The 12,418-nt window shown below is 42.4% G+C and overlaps 1 protein-coding gene across 3 annotated transcripts in view; it reads right to left on the bottom strand.

Moving 5' to 3' along the window:
* The window catches only part of TFCP2 (transcription factor CP2), a 53,357-nt gene extending 44,094 nt beyond the window's left edge, over positions 1 to 9,263 (bottom strand). For 2 of the 3 annotated variants that reach the window (XM_032646307.1, XM_032646308.1), the window contains exon 1: positions 8,691 to 9,032. In XM_032646307.1, coding sequence (XP_032502198.1) covers positions 8,691 to 8,812 — 122 coding nt within the window. In that variant the 5' untranslated portion in view covers positions 8,813 to 9,032. Of the gene's footprint in view, positions 1 to 8,690; positions 9,033 to 9,226 lie in introns of those variants that run through there. The other variant, XM_032646306.1, reaches the window with a different exon arrangement.
* Between the last annotated feature and the right edge of the window lie 3,155 nt (positions 9,264 to 12,418).

The raw sequence follows: 12,418 nt of genomic DNA, 5'->3' as shown, positions 1-12,418 counted from the left end.
ACTTTAAATAATGAGTGGGACATCTGGACAGAATATCAATAAGGTAACAAATGATTTGAACAACACTATAAACCAATCAGGCCTAACAGACATATACAGAACACTCCACCCAACAGCAGAATATATTATCTTCTCAAGGACACATAAAACATTCTCCAGGAGAGACCACGTTAGGCCATAAACCAATTTTCAGTAAGTTTAAAAAGATCAAAATCATACAAACTATCTTCTCTGAACACAATGGAAGAAAGCTAGAAATCAGTAAAATAAGGAAAGCTGGAAATTTTGCAAATACATGGAAATTAGCTCAGTTTTTTGTTTTTTTTTTAAGCTCACTCTTAAACAACTAATGGATGAAAGAAGAAATCACTAGGGAAATTTAAAAATACTTTGAGACAAATGAAAATGAAATCACAACATACTAAAACTTATGGGACACAGTGAAAGCAGTACTTAAGGGGAATTTTATAGCTGTAAATGCCCACATAAAAAAGGAAGAAAGACCTCAAATCAAATAAACTAACTTTACATCTTAAGGGACTAGAAAAAGAGCAAACTAAATCCAAAACCAGCAGAAAGAAGGAAATAACAAAGATGAGCAGGAAAAAATAGAGAATTTAAAAGATAGTAGAGGGGACTTCCCTGGTGGTCCAGTGGTTGAGAATCCACCTTCCAATGCAGGGAACACGGGTTTGATCCCTGGATGGGGCACCAAGATCCCACATGCTGCGGGGCAACTAAGCCCATGTGTCACAACTACTGAGCCTGCACACTCTAGAGCCTGCACACCACAACCAGAGAGCCCACGCACTGCAACTACTGAGCCTGTGTGCTCTGGAACCCACACACCACAACGAAAGATGCCGCATGCCTCAACGAGGATCCCATGTGCCACAACTAAGACCTAACACAGCCAAATAAGTAAATAAATACTGTTTTTTTAAATAGCAGAGGATCAAAACCAAAAATCAGTTCCTTAAAAAGATAAACAAAATTGAAAAACTTTTAGCTACACTGTCCAATGAAAAAAAGAGAGAAGACACACATAAATAAAATCAGAAATGAAAGTGGGATATTACTACCAACCTTGTAGAGATTAAAGGATTATAAGAAAACACTGAATAATTATATACACACAAATTAGATAATCTAGATAAAACAGATTTCTAGAAACACACAAAGTACCAAAACTGACTCAAGAAGAAATTTAAAAATCTCAATAGACCTGTTAACAAGCAATGGAATCAATAATAAAAAACCTCTCAACAAAGAAAAGTCTAGGACCAGATGACTTCATTGGTAAATTCTACCAAACATTTAAAGAATTAACAACGGACTTCCCTGCTGGCACAGTAGTTAAGAATCTGTCTGTCATTGCAAGGGACACAGGTTCAAGCCCTGGTCTGGGAAGATCCCACATGCTACAGAGCAATGAAGCTCGTGCGCCACAACTACTGAGCCTGCACTCTAGACCCTGGGAGCCACAACTAGTGAGCCTGCGTGCCACAACTACTGAGGCCCGCGTGCCTAGAGCCCGTGCTCCACAACAAGAGAAGCCACCGCAATGAGAAGGCTGTGCACAACAAAGAGTAGCCCCCGCTTGCTCGCTGCAACTACAGAAAGCCCACACACAGCAACAAAACACCCAACACACCCAAATAAATAAATAAATAAACTTTAAAAAAAAATAAGTAAATAAAGGCTTAACACCATTCTTACTCAAGCTCTTCCAAAAAAAGAGAGAAAGAGGTAAGAGGAGGAACACTTCCTAAGATTCTATGAAGCCACATTATCCTAATACCAAAGCCAGAAAAAGATACAAGAAAAGAACACTACAGACCAATATCCCTTATGAATAAAGAAACAAAATTCTCAACAAAATACTAGCAAACTGAATCCAACAGCACATTAAAATGATTCTAAACTATGACCAAGTGGGATTTATCCCAGGAATGTAAGGGTAGTTCAGATAAGGAAATCACTCAATTCAATACCCCACACAATCATCTCAACAGAAAAGGCACTGGACAAAATTTAACACCATTTTATGAAACAAACACTGAGCAAAACCTTGAAGACACTATGCTAAGTGAAAAAAGCAGTCCCAGTAACATCCAAAAGAATAAAATATGTAGGAATAAATTTAACCAAGGATGTGAAAGACTTGTACATTAAAAACTACAAAACACTGCTTAAAGAAATTAAAGATGACCTAAATAAGTGGAAAGACATCCCATGTTCATGGATTGATGAACTCGATATTGTTAAGATGGCAATACTCCCAAAGCTATTTACAGATTCAATGAAATCCCTATCAAAATTCCAATGATATGTTTTGCAGAAACAGAAAAGCTTACCCTCAAATTTGTATGGAACTACAAGAGGCCCTAAATAGCAAAAAACAATATTGGAAAAGAAAAACAAAATAAGAGGAATCACATTTCCCAATTTCAGAGCTTATTACAAAGCTGGTAATCAAAACAGTGTGGTACTGGCAAAATAGACATATCAACCAATGGAACAGAATAGAGTCCACAAATAAATCTTTACATGTATGGCCAACTGATTTTCAATGAGGCTACAAAGAACATTCAATGAGAAACGAACATACGGCTGGGATAACTGGATATCCACATACAAACAAATGATGCTGGAACCCTACCTCACTTTAGATACAAAAATTAACTCAAAATGGATCAGTGACCTAAACATAAGAGCCTACACTATAAACTCTTAGAAGAAACCACAGGGTAAATCACCAAGACTTGAATTTGGCAACAGATTCTTGAATTTGACATCAAAAGCACAAGCAACAAAAAGAATAGATAAATTGGACTTCATCAAAATTAAACTTTTGTGAATCAAACAAAGGACATTATCAAGAATGTGAAAAGACAACCTGCAGAATGGGAGAAAGTATCTACAAACCATATATCTGATAATGATCTAGTAACCAGAGTATATAAAAAACCCTTACAGCTCAACAACAAAAGTACAACAACCCAATTTAAAACCGGGCAAAGGACTTGAAGAGACACTTCTCCAAAGAAGATATACAAATGGCCAACAAGCAGATGAAAAGATGTCAACATCATGGTCATCAAGGAAATGCAGAACAAATAATAACAGATACTACTTCACACTCACTAGGATGACTTTAATAAAACACAGAAAACAACAAATGTTGGTAAGGATGTAGAGAAGTATGAACCCTTGTACATTGCTGGTGAGAATGTAACATGGTTCAGCTGCTGTGCAAAACTGCTTGGCAGTTCTTGAAAAAGTTAAGCATACACTACACACCTTTCACAATGGCCAAAATCCAGAACAGTGACACCACCACATCCTGAGAAGATGTGGAGTAACACAGGAACTCTCACTCATTGCTGGTAGGAATGCAAAATGGTACAGCCACTTTGGAGGACAGTTTGGCAGTTTTCTACAAAACTAAACATACTCATACCACATGATCCAGCAATGCCATTTCTTGGTATTTACCCAAAGAAGATGAAAAGTATCTGCACACAAAAATCTGCGCAGAGATGTTTATAACAGCTTTATTTATAATGCCAAAACTTGGAAGCAACCAAGATGTCCTTCAGGGTTTCCCTGGTGGTACAGTGGTTAAGAATCCACCTGCCAATGCAGGGGACATGGCTTCAAGCCCTGGTCCGGGAAGATCCCACATGCCATGGAGCAACTAAGCCCGTGCGCCACAACTACTGAAGCCCATGCTCCGCAACAAGAGAAGCCACTGCAATGAGAAGCCTGCACACTGCAACGAAGAGTAGCCCCCACTCACCGCAATTAGAGGAATCCCGCACACAGCAACAAAGACCTGATGCAGCCAAAAATAAAGAAATTTATTAAAAGAAAAACATAGCACTATGTTTATAAAGAAAATGTTTATAAACATTTGTGTTCGAGTTTCTGTGTAGACATTTTTTAATTGAAGTATAATTGACGCATAGCACTGTATTAGTTTCAGGTGTGCAACATAATGATTCCACATTTGTATATGTTGCGAAATGATCACCACAGTAAGTCAACATTCATTACCACACATAGTTATAAAATTTTTTTTCTTCACCACTTCAGTGGTGAATGGATAAACTCTGATACATACGGACAATGATATATTATTCAGTGCTAAAAAAAAAAAAGAAATGAGCTATCAAGCCATGAAAAAGACATGAAGGAACGTCAAATGCATATTACTAAGTGAAAGAGGCAGATATGAAAAGGGCTACATACTGTATGATTTCAGTTATATGACATTATAGACAGGCAAAACTATGGAGACAATAAAAAGATCAATGGTAGCAAGGGGTTGGGGTAGTGGTGGGTGAATGAATCAGCAGAGCACAGAGGATTTTTAGGGCAGTGAAAATACTTTGGATGATACTGCATTGATGGATACATGTCATCATATATTGTCCAAACCTACAGAACATTCAATACCAAGAGTGAACCCTAAGATAAACTATGGATTTTGGGTGATTATGCTGTGCCAATGTAGGTACAGAGTGTGTACCACTCTGGTGGAAGATGTTGATAACAGGGGAGGCTATGCATGTGTAGAGGCTGGAGGTATATGGCAAATTTCTATACCTTCCTTTCAATATTGCTATGATCCTAAAACTGCTCTTTAAAAACAAACAAACAAACAAGAAAAACTCTTTAAGTTATATAAAATTTAAAAAGTTAAGTGTAGCATTATCATATGGCTCGAAAATTCCAATCCTAGGTATATAACCAAAAGAAATAAAAACATACGTCTAGTACAGCATGGTGAATATAGTTAACAATATTGGGCTTCCCTGGTGGCACAGTGGTTGAGAGTCCGCCTGCCGATGCAGGGGACACGGGTTCGTGCCCCGGTCCAGGAGGATCCCACATGCCACAGAGCGGCTGGGCCCGTAAGCCATGGCCACTGAGCCTGAGCATCCGGAGCCTGTGCTCCGCAACGGGAGAGGCCACAACAGTGAGACGCCCGCGTACCACAAAAAAAACAAACAAAACAAACAAAAACAATATTGTATTGCATATTTTAAAGCTGCTAAGAGACTAAACCTTAAAAGTTCACATCGTAAGAAAAAAAATTTTATAACTATGTGTGGTAATGAATGTTGACTTACTGTGGTGATCATTTCGCAACATATACAAATGTGGAATCATTATGTTGCACACCTGAAACTAATACAGTGCTATGCGTCAATTATACTTCAATTAAAAAATGTCTACACAGAAACTCGAACACAAATGTTTATAAACATTTTCTTTATAAACATAGTGCTATGTTAGCATTATTTGTAATAGTCGTCCATCAGTGGATGAATGGTTAAACAAATTGTGATATATACATACAATGGCACATTATTCAGCCACAAAAAGGAACAAATTACTGAAGTATTGATACATGCTACAACACGGATGAACCCTGGAAACATTAGGCTCAGTGAAAGAAGCCAGATACAAAAAGTCACACATTATATGATTCCATTTATGTGAAATCCAGAATAGGTAAATGCATAGAGACAGAACGCATATTACTGGGCACCAAGGAGAGGAGGGAGGGAGAAATGGGGAGCAATTGTTTAACAGGTATAGGGCTTTCTTCTGGGGTGATGAAAATGTTTTGGAACTAGACTGAGGTGGTGGTTGTGCAACACTGTGAACATACTAAATGCCACTGAATTGTTCACTTTAAAATGGTTAACTTTATGTAATATGAATTCCACCTCAACCTTAAAAAAATGAAAGAAAAAAGTTTTAAGAAAATTTTAATGTTTACTCTTTTAATAATAGCTTTATTGAGATACAATTCATATACCATACAATTCACCCATTTATAGTGTACAATTTAATTGTCTTTACTGTAGTCAGAGTTATGCAATCTTTAAATTAAAAAAATTTTTATCAGCCCCCCCCCAAAAAAAAACCCCGGTACCTATTAGCAGTCACTCCCCATTCCCTCCTCTCCTACAGTCAACCACTAATCTACTTTCTGTCTCTATAGATTTGCCTATTTTGTACACTTCTAAGAAACAGAATCATATGTAGTCTTTCGTGACTGGCTTCTTTCACTCAGCATATTTTCATGGAATTTGCTTTATTTTAAATATAAAGTTTGTGCCATGTATTAAAACGTAAGGATAAAAGTAAGGAGACTATTAAAGGATCACTTATGAAAAGAATACAATCACTGAATGCAATGGCAGATCAAGAATCAAAAACAGGAAACCAGCTAAGATGAATTTTTATAAAATATAAACCAATAGATGTGAAACAAAACCATTATAAGATGCAGTAGAAGTAAGCAAATCAAGGTAAAACAAATACATTAGGGAAAATATTTTACAAAACAAATTGCTGTCAAAAAGAGAAATTTTTCCCTAACAAAGGTTTAGGAAAAATAATCACAGGTTTAGTTAAAAAAAGAAACAGGGAGAGCAAAGAATCATTGTCTTTGAGTATAAAAACTCCTCCAATCAGTGTTTCTCAAAATGTGGTCCCTGGACTATGTGCATCAAAATCATCTAAGAACTTGTTTTTTAAAAATCAGGGGTTCCCTTGTGGCGCAGTGGCTGGGAATCCGCCTGCCAATGCAAGGGACGTGGGTTTGATCCCTGGTCCGGGAAGATCCTACTTGCCGCGGAACAACTAAGCCCGTGCGCCACAACTACTGAGACTGCATTCTAGAGCCCTCAAGCCACAACTACTGAGCCAGCGAACCACAACTCCTGAAGTCCGTGCACCTACAGCCCACGCTCCACAACAAGAGAAGCCACCTCAATGAGAAGCCTGCACACCGCAAGGAAGAGTAGCCCCCGCTCGCCGCAACTAGAGAAAAGCCCACGTACAGCAACGAAGAGCCAATGCAGCCAAAAATAAAATAATTTATTTTAAATAAAAATTAGATTTCTGGTCTGTGCCCCAGACAATCACCAAAGATGGGACGCTGTAAACTATTTTTTATAAGTTTCCAGATGACTCTCATAAACACTAAAGTTTGAGAACTAACTTAGTATCTAATTAACACAAATTAATGCAAATGATTAAATGTGTGTAAGAGACAAGAGAATCATGACAGCAGTAAAGTGCATGAAAAAGAGCAAGGTGAAAGAGAGCAAAGAAAAAAATTTTTGCACATTGCGCTGTTGAGAAAACATAAAGTGATGTTTGAAAACTCTTGTCGATTTGATCTTGGAAAAAAATTCCAAATGTATAAATATGCAAGCCATTCTACTAATACTTCTGAGGACCACTAAGGATATGAATAGGAAGGCACTCATAAATGGAAAGTTGCATGGCAGAGAGAGCACATAGTTGATACCCAAATGTTTGTTGATGTCAGACTATTTTTATAACAAGTACTGTTAACATTTAATTATCTCCATTCTTAACTCTGATAACCTAGACAAAACTAAACTTTTTGCAGCAGTAATCTTTACAGGAACAACAGCATAAATTGTCAACTATCATGTCACATACTGACGTGCAAGTTCAGGGTCAAGACGTTTACTTTCAGACCAAGTTAATCTCTGTTTTTATGGTAAGACTTATGTAAACAAGGACAGACAAAATTAGAGTTAAATTTCTCAAGGCTAAGAGCACTGCATGATAGAACTCAAATTTCCCTGAAAATCACTAAAATATGCATTCAAGGATAGCCTTTATTATTTTAAACTGTAAGCAAAGATTCCTGAAGATGAAGTACTAAGTTCTAATTCATAATTTTACTTCAGTGAGGAAATTCCACTTTGGCTTAGCAGAGTTAAAGAAAGGAAGTCCACTTTTATTAACTCTCAAAGGAGCTCACTAACAGAATGCAAAATTTGTCCATTTTCCCCATAAAAGGCATCCTCCCACTATAAACTCATAAACCTAATTAAAGTGCTAAATTCTAAAGTCTCTTTGACTCATTTAGATTAAGCCTTACAATGCATCTGGAAACCCAATTATATTCCATCAAACATTAAGAAGCAGATGTTTCAACATTTCCAGACATGGCTCTTACACATCTTGTAAATGAAACAAACTATATTGGGGGAATGAAGTAGCTAACACATGCAAATATATTACATGGGAGGCTTATGTTGCTTTCAAAGGAGATTTTTATTTCTTATCAACATTTGGCTTGATACATGAAGGTCTAGAAGCATCTAAGAGTTCTTTTTGACACTTTTTCATTTCACAGCTTATATTTCAAAAGTCAGAAACCCTAGAATTGAGTAAAGCCTGAAAGCAGGTTAAGATACAGATGTGTGGACTTCTGCATTAAAGGTTTCACATTTCCTCCCAATAAGCAGTCAACCAACATTCATCATTAAGCCCCAACTCCCTAAACATCTCTCACATGTTCAATGTGGCCTCTTCTTCACACAAGTCCAGTGCAACCTATCCACACGCGCACACACACCAACAGTCTCCAAGTCACCCACACTGGCACAAAAGCCTCTCAACATTCATCTGGTTGCTAATCAAGGGCTATTCTTGACACTGCCTGTAATCTCTTTTTCCCTTTCTACCGCAATACTCACTACTCAAAACAACAAAAGAAACAAGTTCGTTTTCTCTAACCACTGAGAGCTTCTCTAACTCTATACACCTCTCTCTCTTTTCCTCCCTTATTCTCTATCCTGCCTTTGTTATTCAGAAGGTGCAGGGTCTGGGAAAATCTCACTCACCTCATGCTATAGGCACCAGCACCCAGTTCCTGGCCGATCCCGGATAGACTAGCATCAAAGTCCTGCACCAGCCCGGATTCAATCACCTCATCGGCCAGAGGCAGCTTCAGAGCCCAGGCCATCCTGGCTCCTTCCTTGCCTCAGGAGACACCGTTTCTTGTACAAAGGCGAGCAGTGTGATTCTACCCAACGGGGGCAAGACTGCAAGACTGTAGAAAACTCCAAACCAAGATCTCCCCCGCAGTACTCACCAGCCGCCCCCAAGCCCCACCCGCACTGCCCACACAACTAATCTCCCGCACCCTTGTCTCCTCGCTCTTGGCTGCCCTGACTTCCAAAAATCCCTACCCCCACCCCCACCTCCACCCCCGCCCAGCTCTCCGGAGCCGCGCGAGGGTCCTTTGGCTTCACTTTTCCCGACTGCCCAAAGGCAACCCTGGACTCCTCGCACTCCCACTCTTTGGGCTCTCCCCTTGAACTCGTGGTGGTCACTCGCTGCTTTCTAAACAGACCAGCAGCAGCGACCCGCTACCTACCCTGCGCGCCCACGCCGCTTTCCCACCTTTTCCCCACGCCCCTTCCTGCGGGAAACCCCCCTCCCTCCCGGGAACCAGTCTCCCTTTCCCCTCCAGGCCTCGCTTCCGGTCAGTCCCAAAATCACTTCCGGTCACCCCTTCTCAATCCCACGGCTCTTAGAACCAAATCCAGGTTTCCGCTGAGTCGACTCCCAGCCCTCTGCAGCCCCCCCACGGCCTCAAAGCATGGGTGGAGAAAGCTCAGCACCGGCTTGAATCCCAGACTCGCCAGGTTCCTCCACCGCCCACCGCCCCAGCGCCAGCCAATCATGGCGCCCTCTTCCTTCTCGAGTCCGAAGAACGTGTATCACCCTGACGCTAGCCAATGAAGAAGCGGCTTCGCCGGCCTCGGCAGTGATGATAGGCTAGCTACGCCACGGCTCTCTGCCCGCGGGAGATGGGCGAGGGGATCTGGCAGAGGAAACGGCGTGCGTTCAAACGTCCCTCCTTGGGGCTACCTGAGTTCTGGCGTCCGCTAAGTAAGCGAGTCAGCACCCTACGGCGTGGGTGGAGCTTTGGCTCTAGTCTTATTGAACCCACACCCACACCCTGGCTGACTTACCTAAACGCTCCTAACAAGCGTTTGTTTGCTCGTGGAATACTGTCTCATTAAACTCACCTCTTAACGGGGTCAAGACTGCTTCAGTCCCACTTCCCTGGATAGTCTTTCTTTTTTTTTTTTGCGGTACGCGGGCCTCTCCCGTTGCGGAGAACGGGCTCCGGACGCGCAGGCTCAGCAGCCATGGCTCACGGGCCCAGCCGCTCCGCGGCATGTGGGAGACTCCCGGACCAGGGCACGAATCCGTGTCCCCTGCACCACTGGCAGGCGGTATCTCAACCACTGTGCCACCAGGGAATCCCTGTATCACATCTTATTTATCCATTCCTCTGTTGATGGACATTTAGGTTGCTTCCATGTCCTGGCTATTGTAAATAGTGCTGCAATGAACATTGGGGTGGATGTATCTTTTCAAATTATGGTTTTCTCCAGGTATATGCCCAGGAGTGGGATTGCTGGATCATATGGTAGTTCTATTTTTAGTTTTTTAAGGAAACTCCATACTGTTCTCCATAATGGTTGTACCAATTTACATTCCCACCAACAGTGTAGGAGGGTTTCCTTTTCTCCACACACTCTCCAGTATTTATTGTTTGTAGATTTTTTTGGTGATGGCCATTGTGACCGGTGTCAGGTGATACCTTACTGTAGTTTTAATTTGCATTTCTCTAATAATTAGTGATGTTGAGCATCTTTTCACGTGTGACTATCTAGTTTTAACTCTTCACATCTTCCTACACTCCAGACAGCAAGCCTTTGAGGCCCGGTCTGGCTTTTTTGATGGACCCTGCAGTTAAGAGAAAAGGCATCTGAAGTATAGGGCAGTCTTTTGGGACTGAGCCCTTTACCTGTGGAATCTGATGCCATCTCTGGGTACGTAGTGTCAGAATTGAACTGAGCTCTCAGACACACTGCTAGTGCCTGAGAAATGCTTTTTGGTGTGGGGAAGCCTGCACACACACCCATTGGAGTTGGGTTCGGGAGCCCAGAGGAACATCCCAGACTTGGGAATAGAAACTGCAGTCCCTCCACAAACCCACCCCTCTTCCTTTAAAGATTTCCTGGGCCAGTTTGCCAAGAACCACACTCAAACTGGTCTGAGCCAGTGGTAACAGCTTCCACTGACTCTTCTGCTGGGAGCTTTTGGGAGATGCCTCTCTCCATTCAGGGCCAGTTGCGGCCCAGATTCCATTCACTCCCACACATCACAGTCCAAACCTTGCAGCGCTGATGCTGAAGCCTCTGTACCTGCTTTCTCCCAGTAGCTTGAAGTCAGGGACTCAGCTCCTATTGTTTCCTTGAAAGGGAGGGTACAAATGCGTTCAGTCACCTATCTGATATTTATCAAGCACCTGCTCTGTGCCCTTGGCCTCGGTCCTGAGGGGTTGCAGTCTAGTGTGGACAGCCAATATTAGGGTTGTGAGATCTACGCAGAGGTAAGTGCTGGCTTCTGTGTCATTTTGGGCCTCATTATTTCAAGTGCTGTAAAGCTCCTCTGATCCCCAAGCCTGATGTCAGAGTCTTAGACATCTCTTGTCCCTTGGGTTGGGGAGGGGGGTGGAGCATGATCTAGAACCCAGCACAGTGCCTGGCCCAGGAATGCCGGTTGGGTGGAATCAAAGGTGATGCCTTGTCGTCACCAGTTTAGATTATGTAGCCCAGACCTCATCAGTACCGAGGAGGTGGAGGGGGGAGGAGGGAGGGTTGCAGGGGAGCATGGCATGAACCCTACTCCTAGGAGGGAGAGACCCTTTTTACAGCCATGCTCTCCCAGCCCTGAGCTCAGGTGGCAGGCCTGCCCATAACATTTGCAGGCCTGGGGAAAAGCACAAAGGAAGACCCATTTACCATATATCTAAATTTTTATAAAGCATAATCAACCTAATTGTGACTGTTCTCGCCTCCTATCATGATAAGCATACCTTCATAATGACCGGGAAGGCCAGGTTTGAATTTGGACTTCTAAGACTCCTTGATGTTCTGTGCTAGAATGTGCCCCAGTCGTGGCACCCAGCCTGCAGCCTGCCTTCTCTTCCCCCTCGCAGCCCCCCCTCACATTGCAAAGGGCTCTGTGTATATGTATCAGCATTCAGTCTGCACAGCCAAGCTCCATCCACCCAGCTTTCTGGCAAACAGCTGCCTCTTGGTCACCTCTTGGGCCAGGAGTGTATACACCAACAGCACAATCTATTATCAGGACCCAGGGAAGAGGGGCTAGAAAGTGGGCTTGGCAGGGAATTGTGGGATCCTAGGTATCAGGGGGTGATCTAGAAGGAAAAAGGGCACATCCCCAGGCTTCCCTGGTGGCGCAGTGGTTGAGAGTCTGCCTGCCGATGCCGGGGACACGGGTTCGTGCCCCGGTCCGGGAGGATCCCACATGCCGCGGAGCGGCTGGGCCCGTGAGCCATGGCCGCTGAGCCTGCGCGTCCGGAGCCTGTGCTCTGCAACGGGAGAGGCCACAACAGTGAGAGGCCCGCATACCGCAAAAAAAAAAAAAAAAAAAAAAAAAAAGGGCATATCCCCTTGACCCTACACCCAATGAGGAGAGTCCCGGCTGGAGGGCCTGAGCGGGGAAGTAGGAGTTCAGGGCACTG

This window comes from Phocoena sinus, chromosome 10, assembly GCF_008692025.1.
Source record: "Phocoena sinus isolate mPhoSin1 chromosome 10, mPhoSin1.pri, whole genome shotgun sequence".
Taxonomy (NCBI): Eukaryota; Metazoa; Chordata; class Mammalia; order Artiodactyla; family Phocoenidae; genus Phocoena; species Phocoena sinus.
The sequence above is the reverse complement of the archived record's forward strand: the minus strand, read 5'-3'. Positions and strand labels throughout refer to the sequence as shown.